This window comes from Vidua macroura, chromosome 15 (assembly GCF_024509145.1).
Source record: "Vidua macroura isolate BioBank_ID:100142 chromosome 15, ASM2450914v1, whole genome shotgun sequence".
NCBI lineage: Eukaryota > Metazoa > Chordata > Aves > Passeriformes > Viduidae > Vidua > Vidua macroura.
Window position 1 is genome coordinate 3,086,623 of NC_071585.1, and position 26,412 is coordinate 3,113,034.

Below are 26,412 nucleotides of genomic sequence, written 5' to 3' on the forward strand. Positions count from 1 at the left end.
TAGGTGCTGTCACAGAATTTTGAGGAGTGAAAGGGAGCTCTGGAGACCATCCAGTCCAACCCCCCTGCCAAGGCAGGGGCACCTGGAGCAGGTGACACAGGAACGTGTCCAGGTGGGGTTGGAACGTCTCCAGAGAGGGAGATTCCCTGACCTCCACGAGCAGCCTGTTCCACTGTTCTGCCACCTCAGTGTGATGAAGTTCTTCCTCATGCTGAGCTGGAACTTCTTGTGTTTTAGTTTATGGCCATTGCTCCTTGTCCTGTCACTGGGCAGCTCTGAAAAGAGTCTGGCACCATCCTCTGACACCCCTTGGAGATATTGATGTGCATGAATGAGATCCCCTCTCAGTCTTCTCTTCTCCACACTAAACAGGCCCAGCTTCTGTGGTCTCCCCTTATAAAAGTGATGCTGCAGACCACTCATCATCTCTGTGGCCTCCACTGGACCCTCTCCAGTGGCTCCTTGCCTTTCCTGGACTGTGGAGCCAGGTCTTTGGTGTATGAGTTGGTAACTGCCTGTGAGACCAGCACGTGTCAGAAGGGGAGCACAAAGTGAAAAATGCTTCATCCTCAGACTGTGCAACCTGACAGTTCCATGAAAGGAGATTTTTTTTTCAGCACTTTCAATATACTCCCTTACTGGAAAGGGGGAAAAAAACCAAACCAGGCAACTCCTGCAGCCAGTGCCAGTTGTGTGTTCAGCAGCAAGAGCTGCCATTCATTAATCCTGATGTGCCTTGCCCCACTAAGCTCTAGGTGTGAATGGCTGCAACCTTCAATTGCTTCAGCTGCTCTCTATGATCCACAACTGCAGCACCAAACATCACTTCAATGTATTCCCTTGACACCAGACTTGAAGAAGAAATAGCTTGGGGTGGCCAGCGGAAACACAGGCCATGACAACAAGGAGAAAAAAATCTCTATTTTTATCTCTTCCTGCTGGCACATGGAGCAGCACACACTTCATTCAAGCATACACACAGCTGCTCAGTGGCTGGAATTTCTGCAGCAGCTCTGAGGCTCGAGGAAGTGCAGTCAAAGCAGATATTCTCTGCACCGAGGAGGAAAGACAGCACAAGGATGCTTTGAAATGCTCTGGCTGATCTAGTTCATTCTACTCACCAGGGAGGCAAACAATTTGATATTCAAAAACATGTGTGCATATTTCCTGAAACTAGCACGAATATTTAATACCTCTTCTTGCAAAAACAAGATAATCATGCCTGCAGATCTTCCACAAGCAGCTATGGACCATTTTTGCCTCAGCAATCATCCAATTTGCATCTCTAGTGAAACAACTCAGTGAACAGGCAAAGAGATTTTTATCTCTGTGCTTGAGCAGATCTGCCACTTGCTTAAAGCTTCAAGTGTCAGTCTTCAGGCAGGGACAATACCTGGAGAGAGGACAAATATTTAGGCTCAAGAGCAAATACCAGAGAGAGATTCTTCATCAGGAACTGCAGTGATAGGACAAGGGGGGAATGGATTCAAACTGAAATAGGGGAAACTTAGGTTACAGGAGAAATTCTTCCCTGGGAGGGTGGGCAGGCCCTGGCACAGGGTCCCAAGGGAAGCTGTGGCTGCCCCTGGATCCCTGGCAGTGCCCAAGGCCAGGCTGGACAGGGCTCAGAGCACCCTGGGGCAGTGGAAGTTGTCCCTGCCCATGGCAGGGGGGTGAAACAAAATGATCTTTAAGGTCCCTTCCAACCAAAACCATTCTATGGTTTTGTGTTTCTATGCTTCTACTGATATGAGCCATACAGCTTTTAGTGTCTGAGAGAATCAATTAGCAAAAATTAATTATGATGGCTTTACTCTTTTTTTTTTTTTTTTTTTGCAAGGCTTTCCCTTGGCACATGTTTTTTAGAGATACAAAAACAACTTAAAAAAAAGAAGTGAGAAAGCCAACAATATGACAACAAAACAACTGTTTGCAGCTACTGAAAATATCGTGTTAATTGCTCAGCTGCTCTCTTCAGGGCCTCAGACTTTCACCAAAATATACCAAGTGGTGTAAGTGGGGTGGCTTCACCCTTACTGAGGAAGCTCAGATAAACTCATTAATCCATGGACACAGCAGGAATCTTCTGTTTCTCCTTCCAGCCAAAGTCTCCTCTTTGTACAAATATGTCTGCAACTGCACCCAAACCTGCAGAGCTTTCTTAAGGCAAAGCCCACTCTTCCCCCTCTATAAATAACTCGGGAATCAGTTCCTGCTCCTCCCAAATATCCTTCCCACTCCTGCCTGCAGCTTTGATTCAAGCTTGTCTTCAGAAGCCAGAGTGAATCACCCATTTCCTGCCTCCTAATCCTCACTCTGTCACAAAGCTCTGCAGGTTTTCTGCTGCTCCTCCAGGTATTTCTGCTTTGGGCTCACTAAGAAAAGCTGCATTAGGATAGAAAAATGCTGAGCAGGTGGCACTACCATAGTCTAACACACAGAGCAAGGAATCAAGCTTATTTCCCTCGTGGCTGTTGTATTTTAAACACAATTAAATAATGAAAGAGCATAAATTACAGCCTGGATTTTTCTCATGTAGGTTTTTCTCCCCATGTGGGGTAGAGAATTCCACGTGAGGTTTTAGTGTCTCCAGTCTTTGCCATGTAGATTTATGTCATACCCATAGAACCTTGACAGGTATCTTTATTTAAATAGTAGTTTTGTGAGAATCTCAGGTGTCACATGGGAATAAAGAAACTCCAAACCTTAAAATGTGAATTTTGGCTGTTAACACACCAGAAAGCAAACAAAGTCACTTGAGGCTTAAGTTTGGAATGTTTGGATTGGCAGCATAGGACTGACCCAATGCAATTTCATGGTCTGTTTATCCATCCTGTTCTCTACACCATCATGCATTTTATAACAGGTGCTTTCCCTTACCCAGGCATCTGTGACAAACAGAACATGCTGCAGAGAAAGCAACTGCCCTCATAAATCTCATTCCAGTCAATGAAGAGCTCGTGTCTGAGAATCACAGAACTGCATAATCAATAATCATGGTCTGCAAGACAGAAAAATATCTTCTGATGGCTTCCTCCAAAGCTGTGCACCAGATTCTGGATTCTTTTTCAGTATTTCAGGATTATGCAGCTTCCCTAAAGGCTGTGAGGACCAACACTGTTACCCTGCATAACTCTATCTGGCACTTGACCTGAATATGTTTCTCCCGATTAGGCAGTGACATTCTCATCTGGAAACTCTGTTTGTACATTCAAATTGTTGTCTCAGCATAAAGGTGTGCTGGAGTTATTCTGAAAACCCAGATGTGTGACTCTGTCTGTGTTTCAAAAACTTTATTAGCATGATTTGGAAGCTTTCACTCCCAGATTCCAAAATCTGCTGCACCTGATTTCTCCCAGCACACGTGTTATGAAGTGATGAGTCTCTGTCAAGTGGTGGTGCCAACCTCAGCAGAGAAAAAAAGACTTTTTAACACCTAAATAAGAATTAGCCAGTGGCTGCTAGCCTGGATTCTTCCAGGTCACAGATGATGCAGGTCTGCAAAGCAGGTAGAATTTCTGCCCAGCACCTCTTCTGTGCAGCAAACAGGAGATTTCTCTACAAGGTGCAACAATTTGTTCCCTTCCACAAATACTAAATTGACCTCGACACCCAAATATCCCACTTACCTTAATTCATGTTGTGTATTTGTCATATTTGCCATGAGAATTGCACTGTCTCAGATCAAATCTTCTGTATGGAAATAAAAGCCTGCAACAGCTGCCACTTTGCAGATCAAATAAAGGCCATTCAAACCAAAATCATCTCCTGTCTCCTCAGTTCCCCAGGGAAAGCAGGACTTTGCATACAGACCAGAAAGCCAAAAACTCAGCATATGGCAGAGCAGAAAGCAAGCTCTGTTCCACAAGAACTATTATTTGGCAGTTCCAAGAGTATCTGAGCTGACCTTAACTATTAATCTAACACAGGATGTGAGTAGCTGTGCTTCCAAAAGTCACAAAATGTTCACAAAAATTAATACCACAGAGTTAACACAGCTCCACTTTTTACTAGGAATTACTCTGCAGTGCAAAATGCCCATTCTCTCATTTTGTGCATGCTACATGCTGGCTGCTGGAGTTTATGAAGGCTCAAAAGCTATTTCAGCATTACATAATCACAAAATTAAACAAAATTAAATCTATAATCTCTATGGCTTTAGAAAAAGCTGGGCAAGGGGGGAAAGTAAGAAAAAAATCACAACTCTAATGACTTAGAAAAAAACAAATAAGTTTATTTTTTAAAAAATTAGATGATGTCTAACTACTGAGCTCTGCACATGGGGTTGGTAATAATTAACTTTTCAAGAATCTTCTCAAGTATAATGCTCTGCACAGCTCAAAGGAAAGGTTATTGCCATGAACTCAAAATGGTAGAGCAAATATTTAATTGCTGTTTAATCCAAGTCCTAGGCTGTACCTCAACAGTAGAGTCCAATGCAATCTTGCTCACTTTAGCCAGAATCCATTAGCATATTACCTAAATCCCAAATAGTAGTATCAAAGACTGAAGAAATGTTTGGAAAAAAAAAAAATCTTTGGCTTTCTAGGCACTGCATATCATTTTGGAAAGACATCAACTAAGTTGGGCGATTGAACTAAAAATAACATTTTTAAAGATACAGATAATCAGGGTCTTGAATTAAGAGTCTCCTCACCACAACCTCAGCATTTTAGCTTTTTAACAGGAGCAGGTGCAGGTCAGAGCATGACTGGTCAGCCCATGTAAGCAGAGAACAAACATTTGCCTGAGCAGCCTCACTTTCCATGGAAAGCACTGGATAAACATTCATGGAAGATTTTCCCTCATTTCCAGGACTCCAGCTGGCTACAGACCCCCTACTCCCACTTCTAGGGTATGAGATGAGGATTTTTCTCTGGGCTTGCTATCTTTCCAAATAAAAGGTAATTCGGTGGCATTGGTGCTATTTAGATGTCTAGTTCCTCTATTGTCTGCATATATCATCACATTTTTTCCCAAGCCCTAATGCCCTTAAGCACTTACTCCCAGAAATGCCTCCTAAAAGGTGAGGCAAAGACAGACAGACAGTTCTGTCTGGCAGAACAGAGTCCAGCCACCACAGCCAGGAAATCCTGCCTTGGGCAGGTCACTTCGTCCTCAGATGGAGGAAATAGCTGACATTTTTATCAGTGGGCTGCCAGTGATGATTCTCAGCTTACCCACAAATTTCACAATAATTATTTAGTTGTGGATTTGCTTTCTATTGCAATGAAGATAACACTTCCCTTTCTTCTCACTCTGTTTTTTCTACAGTGCTGTTTCTGCATCTGATGGCCATTGCATTTCAGTAGTTTCATGAACAGTGGGCTCTGTTTTGACTTCAGCTTGCTCTTAGAAACACTCTTAGAGGGTGTGGGAAGGGGAGAAGAACACAAATGAGTTCTCCCTTCTCTCTTGTGAATATGCTCAGGCAACACTGCAGCCACATGCAAGAGTGACTCTGCCTACTGGGATAAATTCAGGATAACAGAGTCTCCTGGTGCTGGGTTTCTTCCCCTCAGCCTGCAATTGCCCAGCAGCCATTAAACATTAATCCAACACTGGTTCTCCAATCTGGTATTGCTGCTCATCAGCATTGCTGATTTTATTGCAGCTGGCAGCACAACCCATCTGCAGTGGAACTGGTCATTGATCAGGCTGCCCAGATGGCAGCTGAATGCCTGGCAGCTCTTTGTGGTGAGGATCCACTGAGGCTCTCTGGCTCTGCAAAATCATGCCATGGGTGTCATCTTCAGCCTACATTTCCACATTACCACGTGGATTCTTGTACCTGGTTTGTTTAAGACTGGATGGCTGATGTATCCAGACTTGGAGTAATTTTTTTTTTTCCATACCCACATAATGCTTTTTCTCTTCAATCTAAGTCTTATAAGCTTTTGGAGATAAGCACTATACTCTTAATAGCTCAACTACCTCAAGTGGCATAAAAGAAGCAAAATGGCTCTTGTGACAGTGTTAAAAAAGTTTTAATAAAAAGCAAAATAAAAAAGCTTTTTACAGAAAAAAACCAAGCTAAAACAAGAAGTTTTTGCTCTTACTAAAACACTTCACAAAACAATTACTTATTTTATTCTCTTCTTTTTCTAGTAAATTACTTAAACGAGACTTTTAAACTTCTATCTAATCAACTATCCTTAAGTTTAAAGTCAAGTCCCTAAAGTCTTAAAAAGTGTCTTTTAACCAAATTAAAGAGAAAAACTTCTAAGCTTTTTTCCTTTTAAAGAAAAAAGAATAATTTGTTTACTCCGTCAACAAGAAACACATTCCTACACCCAGAGATCACTGCTGGTCTTTCCCAGGAAAGGGCAAAGGCTATAATCATGGCTCTGGGTATTTTCACTTCCAGCTGCAAAACAGCATTTCCAGTAGTGATGATAAAACGACTCGAATAACAGTGAAAAGGGAACTCGGTGAACATAGTTCAGCTGATCTCTTTAATTACCTGCTCAAGGAAATGACAAATTAAATGTAACACATCACTTCTCTCCACCAGAACTTGCCTGAGCTCACAAGTTTGTGTGACCAACTGGGATGGTATCATTGACACCACAGGAAACTAAAGGTCAACCAAAAACTCATCTTCTTTTTTTTTTCCTGATTTTTAGTTTCTTACTTGTCTAACTTATTACAGCATAGCTGTAACTAATCTGCATTTCATCTGTAATTTCTAAATTTAATGTATTGAGTGCTACAGTTCTATATTCTTCAAGCACATTTCTATTCAACATTCTACTTCATAAAGACACTTTGAACCCAACAAATTTTAGAATAATATTTTCAGGGGGTTACTATACTTCTCAAACCCCTTATCAAATGCTTTATTATTCTTAGCATAGTATCTCTTTCATTGTTTGTGTTTTACTTACTCAGATAATGGAAGTCTTTATCTTTCTTTGCTTTTCATCATCTGTTCTGATCAACTCTACAACAGGATCAGTTGTTCTTTCCTCTTTCTGCCTTGTTTTCACAAGTCTGATTCTCTACAATCACAACAGCCCTTTATTCTGAACATGCAGTCCCACCCACTTGGTCTGTGGTACCCCTAACTCCTTTTGTGCCAGTCTAAGCTCTCAGCAGCAGCTAATTGAGTTGAAAATCGAGCCTCCCTCCACAAGCCTCTTCAGGCAGAGTGGTTCCCTGAACCAGCTAATTCTATATCAGAGGAGATTTGATAGAGCACTGGAATATATGGCAAGAATTAACAGAAAAAGCAGAACAAAAAATCCCAAGATTTCATACAATAGCCTCGATTAGAAGGGACCTTAAATCTCATCTCATTCCAAACCCGTGCTGTGGGCAGGGACATCTCCACTCCACCAGGCTGCTCTGAGCCCCATCCAACCTGGCCTTGAACACTTCCAGAAGAGACCTAGACAGGTAAAAGCTGATAGGGAACTACATAAAGCCACTCATTTAGTACACACAGTCTCCCTGAAATGCATGCAAACTATTCCTAAAGTTGAAACACAGCTCTTTCTAAAAAATTAAAATTACTTGCAGGTAGGACTACAGACATCAGGACAGAAATCAGCTTCCTAATGTTTTCTCCAAACTGATTTGTGCAGCTTCCACTGAGGAAGGAAAAAAAGAAGAGGAAGAGCAGCAAAAATCTGTCATGCTCATGATATCTGTGCACTACAGACGAGGGATTTGTATTTTGGTTTCCTAGCAACTCTGAAGGCCAATTCAGCAGTGATTTTATACTGAGCACTGGTTACAGGGTTTCTTCATCTCTCCTCACAGAGAGACTTCAGAATCTTTAACTGCCTCCTTCTCTCCTTTAATGCACAGGTAAAGTGCAATCTTAGGCTGACTGGTGGATCAGTAACACCTACCTTTTACCTGCATTCCATCCTCTGATGATTTTTTATTCCACATGAAAAAATGATGAAGAGCTCTTAAGCTAGTGTTTAATCAAATTGGTCAGGGGAAATGAACAAATGGAAAGGAGAATCTGCAGATTAAAATGAAGCTATCATCAAAGAAGATCAAAGCCAGAGCTGACCTCACATCATAGCTATGGAGGACCCAGATGCAGTTTCTGCAATGTCTGTTACAAAAACTTGCCATCTTTGAATGGGAGAAAAACCAGGCAAGAATAACGAGGTTAATTCTAGACCTTGATAAGCACTAAGCTTTTTAAATGATATTTGGGATATAATTGCAAAATTCATAAAAATGCATCAATAAATAAACACTGGGAGCATCAGTATTTATGGCTGGGAATATATTTTCCACTGAGAACAGCTCCCAAGCTGGCAGAAATGCTCCAAGCTTTCCATCACGCTGTCTGGCCAAGATGCCTCAGAGAAGATCAGAAGTTGACCTGCATGGATTTAGTCTGCACAACCCACTGGCCTCCCTGCTGGGGCTGCCAATTAGTTTCAGTTGTGAGAGTGTTTTCTGCGATGTAGCAAGTTGCCAGTGGGGAACTGGATTAAGATCACCAAATTACTTTGCCTGCCAGCCCAGAAGTAAAGCAGTTCTCTTTTCCATTTACTTCTGGATAGGTTCAGCTGCAGTTTGAAAGCCTGTGCACCAGGACGGATGCACTGATTTACAGCATGGACCAACAGAAATGTGCTTTGTTCTGCCTCCAGACTTCACTGCTGAAAACAGTTTTACTGTCTAACTGCACCTGCTCTCTTCAGAGGGGAAAAGGCAGGGACCCAGAGCAGTCACCAGCGTGTGTGGTCCTTGAGAAACTGTCACCTTCCCTGCCCCACAGAAAATCAGTTCAATTAAAACCAAAATGTGATGTTCCTCACGGTGCTTTATTTCTCCTAACTGAAGGCTGGGAATAAATGAAGCAGATAATCTGACACTAATGTTATTAATTTATTTTAATTCTTTGGTTTGCACTACACATGTGGGAGACTCTGCTACCTACTTAGCATAAATTTGCAGCAAGATAATAATCTACTGAGAACAGGTGATTTTCCCCGTGAAGAGATGACATTATTCATGGTAACTAGAGAGAGCAAATCACCTGGAAACCGAATCAGCAGGGTGCTGCTGGCCCACTCCTCTTGCTGATAGCCTGTGCATGCTGCAGTCACAGGGTTTTAGAGAATTTATCCTCTACATGTGACTGAAGACATTTGACTCCAGGCATTTGGCAGGGACACTGTTACCATGAGAGTCTGTCTGCTTATATTGTCAGAGATGAGAACAGCAGCCGTCTGAAATGGTGCAGTCTGGACAATTCAGCTGCTGTAGTTATTAATTATGACCACTTCACCCCCACTATGGGTGGGCAAGTTGATTTACCACTAAAATGAGAGACTCTTGCTCCTGGGAGCATAAATCACAAATGCAGCACAAGGTAGTGAAAAGCAGAGAGCAGGAGGGAGGAGAATGTGCTTTGCAAATCCTGAGATGTGTTTAATGCGTAGTGTTCCTTGGTAAAGAAAATTCCAGTTGGGATTTTGGTTCTTAAAAGCAAAGTTGTAAGGTCTACAGGCAGAGTTTGAAGGAAAGTTTGGGGAGAAATCGTTTGTTCTGCATTTTTCAGTATTATGATAATATATTTATTATTTATTTTGCCATTTTTCACTCACTGCCTTTGGTCAAAACATCTTTCATCTTCTTCTGTCTTACAACATTCTTCCTTTAAACTCAGCTACCACATTCAAGTGATTATGTGGAACACAAATATCAGAAAATTTAATCAAAGGGACTAAAGAAAGCTCATGGCTTTCCTGATTGTTTATAAGCATAGACTGTGTTCTGGATTTTCAAGTGCCTCTCAATGCATTAAAAATCTGCATATGAAAAAAATGCTGAAATGACTTGAAGATCAGAGCTTGCATCTTGGAAATAACTGTTTCTTTTTTCAAAGTTTGAATAATTTCACCAGAATAAGCTATCCAAAGGCTCAGGCACTAGGCCAAGGAGGTGTGGTTACAGGATAAGGCATAACTTCAGGCAAAATCCCTGGGCCAGCTCAAGTAACCACAGGGATAAATGCAGAGAGGGAAGGGCAGAGGACTTCTCTTGCCCTTAATTGTCGAAGTGAGCCTAAGGAGATTAGCTGCACAATTAGGGATCTAATTAGTGCCACTCCCAGCCAGGACAGCAGCCTGTTTTCCATGTGCTTCAGTATTATACACTGAGGTCTGACCTATAAATGGAGTTTAAACGCCCTGTGCAGCCCCCCAAATCCCACCTCACTCCGTGCTGCAGGACAGCACCCACACCACCAGACAGTCTGGGAATCCACGGGCACAGGATTTGCTTGTCAGGAAACAACTCTTGCTTTTTCAAAAACTCCTTTACAGAACAGCCCAAAAAGAAGTCATGCAAGAGAGGCATGAGACAAGAACTGGGATGCAAACAGCAAATTGTAGAAGGGCTTGGGGTGGAAGGGACCTTAAAGCTCACTTAGTTCCAACTCCCTGCCATGGGCAGGGACACCTTCCACTATCCCAGGTTGCTCCCAGCCCCATCCAGCCTTGCCTTGGACACTGCCAGGGATGGGGCAGGCACAGCTTCTCTGGGCACCCTGTGCTACACCTCACCACCCTCTCAGGGAAGAATTTCTTCTTAGCATCCAACCTAAACCTATTCTCTAAGTTTGAAGCCAATCCCCACCTTGTCCTGTCACTCCACACTCATCCTTTTGAAGCACTTGTCCTGTTCCTAGTAATCAACTCAAAAGAAAGACAAAAAATTAATTTCATCATATTCAAACCACTCTCAGTCAGGTCTGTTCTAGCTGCAGCCTCCAGAGCTTTGTTGTGGGATGACCTGCTGCTGTTCACTGGTTTGTTCTGGTCACCTCTTGGTATCTGACCCCAGCCCTGCATGCTCAGTGGGGACACCCAGGCTGCACCAAGTCTCCTGTGTTCTCTGAACCTTTTATCCACCTGTGCAGACAGAAGCAGCACACTCTTTTTCTCAGCATAAACACATAGGAACAATTTCCACAAGACCACAAAGGGTTTCTGGTGTGGTTTTTTTTTCCTTCCTAATCAACCTATTTATTTTGCTAGTTGCGTGCATGCTAAGGGGGGATGCTTTTAGGGATGGCTGACTGTAATTATATAAGACAAGAGCAGAGAAGCTGCATTCAGATTCATTTCCTCCACAGCCAGAGCCTTGATTTTCTGAGAATTAAATTCTCATAATGAAGGGGAAGCCTTTGTGTGCTGCTATTGCTGTTTTACATCTCTCACTGCACCCTTTGAGTGCACACAAGTAATGACTGAATGATTTCAGGGTTTAGCTCTTGGAGTAAAATCAGCATCTCCAGGTCAGTGTTTCATAAATAGGCAGAATGTGTACTGGTAAAACATGCACATATTGCTTTCTCTGCCTTGTGCAGCCCTGTTCTGGAGTCTCAGCAAAACCAGGGCACAGCCAAGAGATCAGAGAGGTTCACAAGAGAGAAACATCACTATAGAATCATGGAATGGCTTGGCTTGGAAGTGGCCTTAAAGACCATCTCATTCCAACCCCCCTGCCATGGGAAGGGACACCTTCCACTATCCCAGCTTGCTCCAAGCTCAATCCAACCTGCCCTTGAACACTTCCAAGGATGGGGATTCACAATTTCCCTGGGCAATTTGTGCCAGGGCCTCACCACCCTCAAAGGAAAGAATGTCTTCCTAATATGTAATCTAAACCTGCTCTGTCGTTGTGAAGCCATTCCCCCTTGTCCTGTCACTCTGGTGGAAGTCTCTCTCCAATGGCCCAGAGGAACAGGCAGCAGCCTCTCCTGCCTCTTTACAAGCAGGGCTTGGGAGCTGCTAAAGGTCAGACTTCACAGGCAAAGGGCCTGTGAGCACTGCAGAGAAGCAGGAATAACTGCAGTGTTCAGGAAGTCCTGACCTAATGGGCTCTGCATGGCTCAGCAGCTGGAAAGGAGCAGGGAAGGAGAGCCCCAAAAGTGTCTCACAATGCTGTTAATTCTTCATTCCCTCCTGCTGCAGTGAGAGCATTTTGGGCCAGGTGGATGCTGCTCGCCATCCCCACAGAGCACTCTGTGATAAGAGTAATTTTAATTTTCCTGTTTTTCCCCTTTTTAAACCAGGATAAAGAACATGTCCTTTCCCTTGTGTTCCCAGACTTTGTCTGCCCTGCTCATGTCAGTGGCAAGTTCCTTGAGGCAAAGCTTGTCTTTTGCTCTTTGTGTGGGCTTTGTGCAGCACCACCTGACCTGGGAGGCACTGCCACACTCCATGAACAACAGACGCTGAAGCAATGCCTGGTTACAAAAATAAACACATGAAAAATACATTTATGACCCTTGTGTACAGCAAAGTGCTGCACACAGGCAGACATCCATTAAGAGAAGATTCAATATCACAGAGTGGTCTGGATTCCCTCAACCTCTTTTCTTCTTCCACCACTGGCAATATAAATACATTCCAGACCAGAATTTCTTAGGATTACTTAGAAACATCCTTATTTTATCCATCTATTTTCTATCAGATAGTGAATTGTATATTGCAAGAGATAACAGGGTTAAACTTCACCTGGAATCATAAATATCATAGGTTGTTTTAACATTTACTTGAGTATATTTTCTTTAAAAAAAATCTAAACAGAATAACATAAAGTCCACAGCAGTAGAAAAAAAAAAAAAACAACTCCCAAACCATGAACACAAAAGCGAGGCACAACAGGGAAATAAAATAAAGCAGCTGTAAGCTCAAGTGGAAACAATTTGATTACCATCAATTCCCTGAAGTACTGACCAGATAAACACTTGTTTAGTTTATAAGTTCTGACAAGATCACAACCCAAGGTAGTACAGCGGCAAGGGAGTGATTTTTCTATTTATTTATTGAAACTGCTGAGAAAATAATAAAGACAGGAATCAAAATCCATGTCTTCTGTGTAGCTACAAAATATTACCAGTAGGCAGACAAGGCAAACTCACTGGCATTGTTATGAAGATCACAAAGACCAACATGCCTAAAGCAACAGACAGTGAAAAAGTTGTTTAGATTTGAAAATCCGAGTTTATTATATTTATAAAATAATTTCCTATCAGATGTCTAAGAACTAATCACATCATCTGGCAAATGTTATATTTGCCCCCACCCCCGCTTTTATTTTTTGGCTCAGTTACGAAAAATATTTTTATTTTTTAAGTGCAAATTTAGCCTCCATTTTGAGGCAGCAAAAAGATTATTACAGAAAAGGGTGAATTAAATAGACAAAGAGTTATTGCTATTAAACTTTCTCCCAGTGCCTAAATATAGAAATTATAGCCAGATAAACTGCTTACGTAAAATCTCTTTATCACTTCTTAAAATGATGAAGTCTGGAGCTGCAGCAGCTTTTGCTCACAGTTTCAGAAGACTTTCTTCATATTGTTCAGTCACAGAGAACCTCCAGCCTTTTGCCCCCTTTACTCTTATTTCATTGCTGGTTTCAGGAATTTTGCAGGTCCCCTGGGTTATTTACAGCTCAGCTGGAGCTACCAGTCCTGCCTTTAGGAAACCTGCATTGAAACAAGCACCCCATGTGGGGATCAGAAACTGGACTCGATCTCCACTTGGGAAAATTCAACAACTGGCTCCAGTCAGGGACAAAGTGGTCCTAATCCAAAAGGAAGGATGCACATACACAGGGACTGGACTAAATGATGCACAAATGCATTCTGGGCCTAATGAGAAAGGGAAATTCTTCTCACAAAAATTTGCAGCAGGTGAAATCAAGAATTTGCCATAGTAGATGAAGACATAAACTCTTCCAAGACCATTCTCTTTGACAGTTAAAATTAACACAAAGTCTTACTCAAATACATGAAGTCAAAGAGACCATACAATTTAGAAGTTTCCAGCATTAGCCTTTTCCAAATTCTGATGAGTCCTATCCTTTTTTCCTTACACTGAGCCTTCAAGGACTAAGGTATTAAATCTCTCATCCATGTCATCTCATTTAGTTGGTACTCCCTGCTGAAAAATAATGGACCCCTTGATAAAGATCACAAACACTATTTCAGGTCAGTCATGAGGGCTTTGCAGCTAAGGGGAAAATAAATTAACAGAGAGTAAATTTAACTTTAGCCAAGTCATGACTGCAGTTTCTATATAATATCATCTATCATCCCCTCCTCTCCTTGCTCACTCAGCTGAACGGAAATCTAAACTAACCTATTAATTTATCCAGTCCTGTCTCCAAATATTGAAAGTCCAAAGTGCTGCTTCAACCACAGTTTGGATGGGGTGAGGCAGATGAGTTCCTGGCCTTAACAGTAATCAGTTTTTAAAAAATAATGATCTGTATGTCAAGCTGCATCTGTCATAAAAATATATATTTTGGACATGTACTTTTGAAAAAGTCCTTTTGATTTCAAAATGCTTTTCTTCAGTCCAAGTAGCATTTGAAATTCTTAGTCCTCTCCAGCTTCCATCAGGCTGTCAAAATGAGAAGCATTTATCCCTGAAAATTCTTAGTTCAGTATGAAATATTGAAAAGGTGATGTGGGGCCAAGCTGGTGACCTACATTTCAACATTCCTGAAATAACAATACAGAGGGGAGGCAGTGGACAGATGAGCAGGAGGAGACCAAAGTCATTAGATGAAAGATGAAAACAAGAAAAATTAGAGAGAGAGAGGTACATACTTGGTAAACCAGATAGGTAAGAAGAAAGGAGTGAAAATGGAATAAACAGAAGTAGAAAGCCAAAAAGCAGGAAGGATGCAGGGAATGTCCTGGGAATAAAATGTTCTGGGAGCAGAGGCAAAACTCAAGACTGTACATCATGTAGAAAGTCTCAGCAACTGGCTGGAATTGAGTCGAGAATTCAATGACCAAAATCTAAACATAAAATAAAAGAAAGGGATTTAGCCTTATATAGCCCTTGCAGATTATTTCTATTTCAGGTTAGGCAGTGCACTGCATCCACACAAGCAAGCTGGCATGATTGCCTTCCTCAGACCCCACTGAGCTGGTAGATACTGCAGCTTCAAATAATTACTTCAGTGTGCTTTAAGGGCAAGATTTTTTCCATGATTCAAGAGGCTGTGAACCAAATCTCTGTGACACTTTCCTACGAATTCTTAGGAGCTGCGTAGGACCTTCATTTTGGGAATTTATTAAATCACTGTTTTGAAGACTAATTTTCATGAGAAACATAAATAACTAGGCTGTTCTGTATTCCCCTTTTCTGTTCTTTAAAATGTTATATATATTATCACAGTGTTTCTTAGACCACTAAAGATATGAATTTTAGGGCTGATATTTTTTATATATATAATTATATATTATATAATATATATATATTATGCATATATAAATATATATTCTATGTATTTCTGGTTTTGAAGGTTGGAATTATGAAATCCCATAGAAAATTGGTCATTAATTAAAAAAATAGAGAGAGGCTGTAGATATGCACAGCTGCATTTTCTAGCTCCTTCCATTTTAAACGTTCTGCAGGAACCTGGTTCTGTATTCTGGGTTGCTAATTAGCTATTATCTTTTATAGCTTTAATCAATGAACTGCTAAAGCTAAGCCAGAGCAGTGCTGTTATTTGTAAATTAACCTTTAACAGTCTCAAAGAAGCAGCACTTTCAGCCCCTGCACATTCTTTGCTTGATGAGTCTTAATCACACCCTTTTTTCTGTAGGTGAGGAAGGTCTTTTGAAGAAGGAGAATAGAAATTCACTGACATTTCAGGAAGAAATTGTCCTTTACTTATAGTCACAGTATAAAGCTGCATCATATGAAATATGTTACAACTTAGGTCTCATCACTCTCTGAGTAATTTTCTTAGGCTCTTTCTCTTTAAACTGGATTTTTAGAAGACTAATTCAGTGGCCAAGAGCTTTGTGACAGTGCTGTGGGGCCCTTGACAGCTCCTCCTGTAATGCCTGCCTGATTTCAAGACCAGTGTCTGTTCTAACAGCGAGACTCAATCCCCCCCTAAAACACTTTCCATTCCTTCTGTGCTGCTGCTGCATGGACTCAGAGATGCACACAATGTCCAATGGTTATTCCACGAAAAGAACAACTGCAGTGCAGCTCTCTGTCCCACTCATCACAAGCTATCACCCAAGCCCAGGGTGCCAATCTTCTTTCCAGTGACCCATGCTCAGTAGTCACTTCAAAATCAACACTGCCATTCCCAAGGCTATCTGCCTCCTGCAGACCTTCTAGCATCTCTCCCAACTGCTTCTCTCTACCAGATCCTCTGTGCTCACCTTTCTATACAAGATTTTTACTGCTGTGATATGGGAAATGGAAAGATGGAAACTGCCACAGACATTGAAGGGTTTGATCTGCAGCTTTGGGAGAAGCTTGGATTGATGTAAAAATACAACACACAGATATTAAGCAGACAAATAATAAACTTATGTTCCTATAGTTGTAAGTAAGAATATGCCTTCAGTAAGTAAAAAACTGTATTAATAAGATGGTGAAGGGTTTATAATGTAGGGGTGTGGTTCTATAGAGTAAGCTAAGAGTTTAGATGTTGTAACAGAAGCATAGATAGTAGCCTATTGAATAAAAGTATCCACAGTGCACCAAAATTAAGTAAAGGTGATAGGTTAGAAAAGCAAAATAAACTTTGTGGCAACTGTCCATTGGATTAGAAAGTTCTATATTGCCTTGTAATGAAGAACTTGTGACAATTTTGAGCTATGGCCGATTGCTTGCTCTCTTAAATCTCACAGCCTCTGAGACTGATGTTTATCTGAGCAATAAATTGTTTTTAGCCCAGCTGTGGTCCCATCCTTTCATTAAATAATAGTGTCCCTTCTCATGCCCTTAGGTTTCTCTGCTCAGATCTCTTCTCCTTGCACAACCATCCCATATCTCATCTGGGTCCTTCTCACAGTTTCATTGGAATGAAATATTTCTTTCAGATATAATATTCTGATTCAGGTTGGATTTACTTGCTTGACATCCAAATTAGTCTGTGAAACAAAGAATTGGGAATGCCACAACTAACAATTATAATTATTTCTTTCCCTATCAAGGCATTCTTGGACATTTTTCTTAAAATCCACACAAGAACCCCTGTCCTTTCTTCACAGTTTTCCCACAGTCATTCTGCTCACAACACCCTACCCCAAACCAGCAGTACAAAACTCACTAGGAAGACTGACTTCACTTTGCAGGAAATTTTGCTTATTTAACATATTTACAGTTGGTTCACATTTAGTTTTCTGAATTTATAACTTATTCTGCATATCATGCCCCACCAATGGACCTTGTCTGCATTCCAGGTGGTTGCAGCAGGAACCTTCCTCTGAGAGCAATACAAATTTATTCCAGAGGAACTGTAGTTCCCAGTGTAAACCCAGGGCAGCCTAGGAGCATATGGGCAAGGAATATCCCTAGCTAGGCTGGCACATGTGAGAAGGTCACAGGCAGGAAGTAAGAAACAGCAGGAAAAACAGAATAAAACCAGGAAAGTTGTGAGACACACAAATTCTCAGAGGACAAATGCTGAAAGATTCAGATTTGGGGTGATGAGATGCAAGAAGCTTTGTATAAAGGGACTTTATTTATCCTCTTGTTCCACCAGCCTGCCATGGGACACCTTCCACTGTCCCAGGTTGCTCCAAGCTCTGTCTAACCTGGCCTTGGACATTTCCAGGGATCCAGGGGCAGCCACAGCTGCTCTGGCACCCTGTGCCAGGGCCTGCCACCCTCACAGGGAAAAATTTCTTCCTGCAGTGCTCCCAGTCAGTCCATGATGGTCTGTCTGCCATCCTTCTGTCCTTGGGAGAGCCCAGGCAGTGCAGACAGGTTAAAATAATTGCACTGCAATCAACTCTGGGGCCCCAGAACAGGAAGGAAGAAACAGCATTGCCACCTCTCCTCCCCAGCTAATTCCCTGAGAAAAGGAAAAGAAATAGCAGATATATTTAGAAGAATGTTACCACAGCAAAATCTGAAGTAGAAAATTAGTGTATTTTAGGATGGCATTTGCCTAGGCAATCCTAATTCTGTCCCTTGTGCATATTTAAGAGGGTAGACACTGAAATCCTAATTTCCTGAAAGTCCATGGGCTATTTGACATGGACTTCAGAGATGCCAGTATTTCACCCACAGCTTCACCTACACTCTTACAATTTCAGATGCAGATTTTATCATGAGATCCTTTCCTCTTTTACAGAGCTGTCTGAATGGAAGTCTTTTGTTTCCCCCTCTCTACATATGGTGTGTGGCCCAGTGCCTTATTTACTGCACACATATAAAGTCTACATTGAATACAGGACTTGAAATTTCTCATGACTATTTTTCACCACAAATCCTTATTGTTCTCCTGAATCTTACATGTGTTGTGAAAGCATCTTTAGATTGTTTTTGTCTAGCAAAAATGCATTTTGAAGCATTTGCATTGCACCACTTCTGTTTTGTAGATTGGAACCAGCAGCACAGAGAGATACACACAGATTTGTCTAACGCCTACTAACTCTAAGCTCTGAATTATTCATAAGTCTGATTTAGTCAGATATCTTCAGTGTTTTATGTCTAGAGCAAAATTTCCATTCATCTTAATTTCTGTTATGAGCTCTCACCATTTTTTGCCAATCAAGCTCCATTTATTCTGAGTTAGTTATCAAAAAAACAGAGTTCACCCACATTAGTGGTCATCTAAAGTCTGATAGAATTGCCAAAACTGTCAAAGGACATAGAGCAGAAACCAGAAATGTGTCTTCATTCCCTGATCTCACTATCTTGCATGTGGGGGACTAACAAGATGCCTCAGAGTGCTAAACTCAAAGCCAGAGGGAGTTTGAACCTTCTTGTCCCAGCTCACCCAGAAGTCTCCCAGCTGCAAACCTACAATTGGTTGGACTGGTGCCTAAGAAGATGCAAACACAATTTAAAAAATGCCACATCCAGAATCACTGTTCTTTGCATGGATGAAATATTCAGTAAAGTCAACAGGCATGCTGTCAGTCAAATAAGGGCCAGGTTTTGCTTGGGCAACACGTATTTGCTGAAAAATGCGTGATGATGTTGGAGTTCAGCTATATATTGGGAATTAAGGATTTACTGATTTAACACTTGACTTGTTATTACAGGTCTTGAACCTAAACCAAAAAAGGAAAGAAGCACAGAAATAGATATCTGTGGGAAACTATAGGCAGGATTCTAAAGCAGTGGTAGAAATTTGCTAAATATGTGGTGTAGTGAGGCTACAAAAGCTAACACAACCTTTAATCCTGAGATTTCCCCATGAAACACTTTGCTATGAAGGATCAGGGACATCTAAAGCTTTTGGTTACAAAGAGAGGAGAAGAATACTATCTGAATCCCCCTACAAAAAAAAAGAAAAAGTCTAATTAATGTAATATCAGGGTCACCACTTGGGAGAGGACAAAGACAAAACAAAATAATCTTCTTTGTGCTGGGATGCATTCATTGCACAAGTGCCTCACAAGTCATGGAAGGAAGCAGCAATAAGAGCCAAGGGTTACTGCTGCTCAAACAAAGAGATTCAGGTTCCCAAAGCAAGTCTAAAATGACAAGCCCCAAAATAGAATAGCAAGCAGGACTCCAGACAGGGGAACAGGGCTCTGGGACCCAAATGCCACTGAACCTCCTCAGATGACAGAACCATGCTACCTTTGCACTTCAATTCTGGTGCTTGGAAATTGGCAGCACCAGCATGAAAACATCTGGGAGAATGTTTGTATCCATGCTGAACTGGGTATGAGGCAAAGCACTGAGTGCTCAGTCAAGGATGATCAGTGCAGCCAAAAGCCTGAGGGAAGCCTTTGCAAAGGTTGGAGTGTTCTTGTGGTGACATTTTCAAATGCAAGCTCAACAGTCACACACCCTGCATATTCTGCAAAGGCTGTGTGCTCCTGCAAAGCCTGCAGCAGAAGGAAGGGCACACAAACCCCATCTGGTCATAGCCTAGGGCTCCATTATACATCAAAGTAATTCCCAAATCTGTTTCTGCAAACAGCTCTTCTGCAAGACCAGTGCAGGTTTTGCTGGGCACCATTAATCTGTGGATGTTGTAACTTGATTGCAAATCCTCACGTTGTTCCTCAGCCCTTTATCCAGGTGAAATTCACATTTAAATAGAAAGAAAGACTTGCACCAAAAAGATTAAATGAAGTAATTATCATTTTTGCTGCTGGAGACCCCACTGCCCAGCATTTGAGCTGCCTCTGTGATATGGGCATCACTGCTCACATCAATGCCTGACTGAGTGCTCACAGAGCTGCCATACAGGGCTCACCACCCTACACAGAGCATCCACTGAGTTTACAGTTTCATCTGGACATGGCTGAAAACAGTGACTGACTGCTCCTCTATGTCTCTATATTATTTCTGCTCCAAAATCAAAAGTGAGGATATTTTTTTTATGCACTGTGGAACATCCAGGTGGATTTTTTTTTTCTAAACTCCACAAGAACCTTCTGCCAACTCTTATTCACTGCTGTGAAGTCATCAGTCAGTGACAGAGCAAATGAAGCTACATTCTAAACCATGCTTTTTGTCAATTTATTTTGACAAATAAATAACATTTTAGTTTCCATCATCATGTATTAGTGAATGAAAATAGCTAGAAAAAAATTAGGTCTTATTTCACCACAGAAAAGTAAAATGAGAAGAGACATTCAAAGAGACTTACTGGCTTTGTAAAAATAACAAAGGGAAAACTGATAAGCTCCTAGCCCAGTTTTACAGTTCTTTTGAAATGGAGGGCACACCAGCTCTGGAATACACACACCTGAATAGACACATCAGAACTGAACCATTCTTCCATTATTCCATTACACAAACCAGTAACCTCCAAAAGCTGGGTGAAAGCTGGGATCAGGGACTCTTATCTCCAGTGCTCATCTGAGACTGAGTAAAGAAAAAGTACTTCATGCTTTATTGTTCCACTCTATTTCGATTCCACAGAATAATTGACAAGAACTTTATAATCCAGATCACAGAATATTCTGAGTTGGAAGGGACCCACAAGGATCATCAAGTCCAACTCCTGAGGGAATGGCTCATATCTCACACAGGGACTGAACCCACAACTTTGGGGTTCTTAGCACCATGCTCTGACCAGCTGAGCTCATCTGAGGGTCTTCCCTCAGTGATACAAAACAGAGGAAAAAGTAAATAGCAGCATTAGGAGGTCTACTGCAGTTAACATGCAACCTTCACAGATATTCTGGATTCTCACATCCTTACCTGCTGTAGCACTGGAGACTGTTGGCCACTGCTGATCAGGCCCTGCTGCTCCTCCACGCAGGACTCCTGCCTCCTCCATATGCACAGCACTGGGTAAGCAAATATCACAGTTGGGTTATACAGCTCCCTTCTGCCCTGGGCTTCACAGCATTTCCCTTTCCTGCTACTTTTTAAAATTCATAGCTATTTCTCACTGTGCAGCTACTCCTACAGTATTGCATGAGTTAGCAGCATGAGAAGCAGCTGTTTTGACTTGCAAAAAATACCTTTGATTATTTACTAAAACCCAGTCGTGGAATAACTTACAAAACAAACACACCTGCAGGACACTTCACTCTCATTGACTGGGAGTCACTAACAAGGAAGTGACACATCTTTGCTATTAGGATGTAGCAACATTAGGCAAATGATTAAAAAGTTGGATTTAGTTCTGAGCTTCTGTCATTACGCCATTTTAACAAATCCCACCTTCCTGGGTTACTGCACATTTCTCGTGAGCAATTCCAGAAGAGAAATGCATTTTCTCAAATGCAAAAACTAATACAGCAAATTTTACAGTGTCACATCATGAGCACTGGGCATCAAAAGCACCAATTTGCACCTTACATGGAAGGAAAAGAAAAAAACTGCTATTTTAAATACAAAACCAAGCATGATGTTCATATGCTGTTCCTTAAGAGAAACAGGATTCCATGACTGTGTCCCTGCCTCTGCTCACTGGCTTCACACTCCTTTTCACACTTCCAGCTGAACTTAAGGGCCAGTTTCATCCAAATGTGGCAGACATCAAGGGCACCAAATTTCTACAAGTTTTATGAAAAATCAGCATTTAATGAAAACCATCAACTGGGCAGGGCACACAGGCTCAGAATCTGAGATTTCAGGTAAGGACAGGGGCTGCTGGTGTGAGAGAGCAGAGGAACGTGTACAATTTCCCAGAAGGGCCTCATTAGTCTTGTGGGATTAAAAAAAGCTCTTGCTTTCCATTAATTGTCCAAGTAGCTTCAGATAAGATCCTGTACTTTGTATAGAAAGGAATGTGGATCCACAAGAGCATGCCTGGCTCAGGACCAGCAGATAAGGTGCTCAGGTAGGCAGAATTCCTTCTTCAGGATCTGCTCCCCAGACTGTTCATTGATTTTGCAGTTATAGATTACACAAAAATTGAAAGTCACAGCGGGAATATAAAAGAAAGAAAACAGCTTGCCCTGTAGGCCACAAAGTCAACCTTGCTCTGTCTTCCTTTGTTTTTGGTCCTTGAGGTTTAGATTCCTTTTTACACAGCATCTCAAAGTCAGTTGGGAGTCACTCTGTGTCCTCACTCACATGAAGCTCAGTGTGACTCTGAATTTAGGACTTCAGTCTCATAAAAACTCTTGGATAAAGGTACAGCACCACTGCACCAACAATCTGAGAAACCCATACAATCCTGCCACTAGGAATGACTGCAGCCTCAGAACTGCCTCTACACCTCTACAGGAATCTTATTCATCACATCAGATTGCACCTGAACATAGAACCAGTTTTCTAGGCTGCTCAGGAAGAGGAAAAATATTCTTTGATTCAGGCTCTACAGATGCAATTTTAGTATAATTCTCTTTATCCAAGTGTACTGAGTAGAAAATTATAGCAGAGACTGCTTGTGGTATTAGGCAGCAGACTTTCAAAGATGTCTAAAGAGATTTGGACAAAAGCCTCACTTTTCCTTCTTTGAAAATCCATCTCATATCTTCACAAAGTCCTTTCAACTGTATTAATCTTCTTGATTGCACCATGTGGTTAATCCAGCTGCTGCAGGAGCAGCTACTTTTATGGTAATGAGAAACAAGAAGATGGAAATGCAGACTGACTATTGAAACATCAGCACTGATGATTACAGGGAGCTTTAAAATAAACAAAAAGTACATAATGACAATTAAATGATTCAATAATTGGAACAATTATGCCTTGACAGTCAATGGATACAAAAGCAGAAGGTAAAAAGAAAGAACAGCACAGCTCTAGAGCAGTGCAATAACAGCATAAGATGCAAGTCAGACTGAATCTGTAACATGTGGAGATTGGAAGTGACAGCAGCAGCACTCAGGTGCTTTCCATCTCAGCATAGATATCATCAGTCTACGGCATCAGAAGAAACTTTGTCCTTTTCACAGAGGAAAAGGACAGAATTCCCCCTCTCTGGAGAAACACCACACATACCTTTGCATTCCTGCCCTCAGGGATGCAGAGTAGCGCCAGTCCGGATTGGGGTGTTTTGGCTGTAGAAACAAAAGCCCAGGACAATGCTGTTAGTGGCAGTAAAACATGCTAAAAAGCATCTGCATCTGGCTAATTTTGTCAGAAAAACCTATATGGATCTAGTCAATTTTTGTGAATTGCCAAATCTTCCTATAAATCGAAAGAAACTTTCACATGGGCACACAGGGAGTGGCTGTGCAATAAACTTGTCTGCATGCCAAGGCCTGTGGCTAGAGATGATCTCTGTGGAACAACATTTAATGCTGCAAACTGCTGGAAAGTTATTTCATACATTCATCAACATTTTGGGCATAGGATAAAAAAAAAAATCAGAAATCCAGAAAATACATTGTTTGTTTACCTGATAAGGTGAGGAAACTCAAACTCCTGTACTGAATATTATGTGCCTGAGGGTGTAAAAATGTGAGGGGACGTGGGGCACTGAGGTTTCTGCTGGAATTCAGTGTACTGCAGAGGACTGCAATGGATGGTATCAGATTTGCAGACTGCAGCAAGTCTTTTATTAAGGACAGACATGTCCATAATACCAAAACCTATTAGATTCTCCATATTCATGAGAGGGCATAAAAGGTAGAAGGGGAAAATAGCCAGCAATACCCTTTGACCAACCAACCTCAGCATATGCTGATGTGCTGCAGCATGACTTGCTAAATAAGGAGATAATTAAGAAATCCTCTGTTGATCAAAAATTGCTCCAGAAAATAGTTTTCACATTGTCAGGGGACTGTCACTGTAATTTTCAACTACAGCCTATGAGTGCAAGCTCAGGTCCCTTAAAATTAAGCCCTGAGGACATACTAAGGTTATTTCTCAGGATACTAAAAACATTATTCTGTGGGTGATAGTGTAGTGAGTGCTTAAGTTCAGGCACTGGAATCCAAAGACAGAACTTATATCCAAAAACATAATGGACTACATTCATTCCTGATGTGTCTTGCACAGTGCCAATCACACAAATAATAAATGACAGTAATGGTTTAATTCTCTTCAAATTATTGGAGGCAGATCAGGAATGAATTTGACCCCATTACTTGAAAGAGAAAAAGAAAGTGTTGAATGTTGTGAATTATTTAAAGCCAACTCTCTTTCCTCTTGAGGTTTGGCATATGCTTTCCCCTGGATCAATAGGTTTTATTCAAACAAAAATGGAGCAATTACAACGTACAGTATTGCTCTATCACCACACTTCCCAGGTCCAGCATCACTCAAGGCCGAGATGCTCTTGGATGATGCACATACAAGTATTCTTTATGGTCTGAGCTACACAAAAGGGAGGAGGAGGCTGCTGTTGGCAGCCACACATTAAACCTCTGTGCTAGCAATTTCCTTCCCATTTAGCCCCCTGTCCTCTGTCATGCTCAGGTTCTGCTGAGTTTAGCAGAAAGTGGTTTGACAAGAAGCCCATTATGCATGGTTCTAGTCTTTTCTGATTAATTCCATTTTGGCCCCAGTCCCAGGGATGTCAAAGAAACTCTAAAGTCAAGCACGTAGTAACAGTCAATGAAAGAGGAGAGAGAACAACACACACTGACCAGGTCCTCTCCTACTTCACCTTTCTTGAGTATGAAGGGTGCTGACACCAGATTTGTCTTTTCTTCTGCTGGGTTTTTTTGGGGGTTTTTTTGTCTTTTTTTTGGTTTTTTTGTTATTTTTTTTAATAGCAGGAGAACTGCTGGACTTTTGTTCTCTTTTGCAATTTGAGAGGTGCAGGTTATTAACTTGTACAGGCTTGTAGGCAATGTGAGGAGGAGGAATCTTACCACAGTCCCAGGCAAAACACAGATGAAGTGGGATTACAGGAAAGCACTGAAAAAGTCTGACACGAGTTGGGTAGGAGTGAGAAAAGAGGAAAACGACCACTCACAGTACATGGATTTTTGGGTTTTGGATGAGAGCTTTCCAGCTCTTGAGTAGAAGATAAAAATCTATGTTCTGTTTGCAATGGGACATCAGATCTTAAATAGGTGATGGTGGCAAGAGAAACTCATTAGTTAGAAATTAAAGATTTTTTCACTTCACACGCACGGAACAAGACTCCTCATGTCAATAAAAGAGAAATTAAGAGACTGGTATTTTCAAGAGTTACTCTCCAGAAGCTCTGGCATCTTGTGGCTATTCCCAAACAGTTTTCTCCTTGCTATGACTCCTTGGGTAGGGCTTCAGTGCTGTTCCCAGAGGAGCAGAAGAAGGAAGGAGGGAACAGGATGAGCAAAATGTACTCTGGAGGTGGAACTATTGCCACAGTTGACCGTCAGAGGCTGTGGGGGTATTTTTAACTATGAAAAAAAAAAAAAAAATCAATATCTGTGACTTCTTTTTGAAGTCATTAGAGGAAGAACCAGAGCACAAGGCAGTTGGGCAGCAGCCTGCCTTTGTGCAGAGCTATTTTCACCCAGTTTTACCATGTGCTTGCTGCTTGACTGGGTATTTTCAGAGCTCAGCAAGAGGCACATTCATCCCACACTTGTGTTACCACAGATCAGTGTCCTGCAACTGACAAAATCAGTGGAATTTCTATTTTGTCAGCATAACTGGCTTCTCCTTTTGTTCTGCTACAGACTGTAATTCTTTCAGTTTCTCTGGCCATAAGAGAAAAGTTGTTTCAATACATCTCTAAACGAGCCTGGACTAGAAAAGCAATAAAGTATGACCAGTAACAGAAGTTGGGCACAGCAGAAGCAGCAAACCTATTCAGTAATATCTCCCCAGCTCAGCTGCACAGTGCTGCTTCTTAGAAATCCATGAGCAACTCACAGTCTACAGGCCTGGGCTGGTTTATATCTCTGGTTAAGAACAGTCCACCTTCACCAGACCCCTCCCTGAAACCTGCCAGGAGAGCATCTCAGAGCAGAGCTGGCTCCTCAGGCAGCCCCAGGGCTGCACAGCAGCTCTCAGTGGGCTCCTCTGCAAAGCCCTGGCACAGATTTGGCTGTGAGACGTGCAGTGCGTCCTAAACCAACCCCACCAGGACAAGGTACAGCTGTGTGAGTGCACAGAGGGAGCACAA

At 41.6% G+C, this 26,412-nt stretch overlaps 1 protein-coding gene across 5 annotated transcripts in view; it reads right to left on the reverse strand.

The window, feature by feature from the left end:
- LOC128814914 (protocadherin alpha-C2-like) overlaps positions 1 to 26,412 on the reverse strand; it is a 93,256-nt gene that overhangs the window by 17,009 nt on the left and 49,835 nt on the right. For all 5 annotated transcript variants that reach the window (XM_053991225.1, XM_053991224.1, XM_053991222.1 and 2 more), the window contains exons 2-3: positions 23,346 to 23,404; positions 21,147 to 21,235 (exon numbers count right to left, since the gene is read on the reverse strand). In XM_053991225.1, coding sequence (XP_053847200.1) covers positions 21,147 to 21,235; positions 23,346 to 23,404 — 148 coding nt within the window. The remainder of the gene's footprint in view (positions 1 to 21,146; positions 21,236 to 23,345; positions 23,405 to 26,412) is intronic.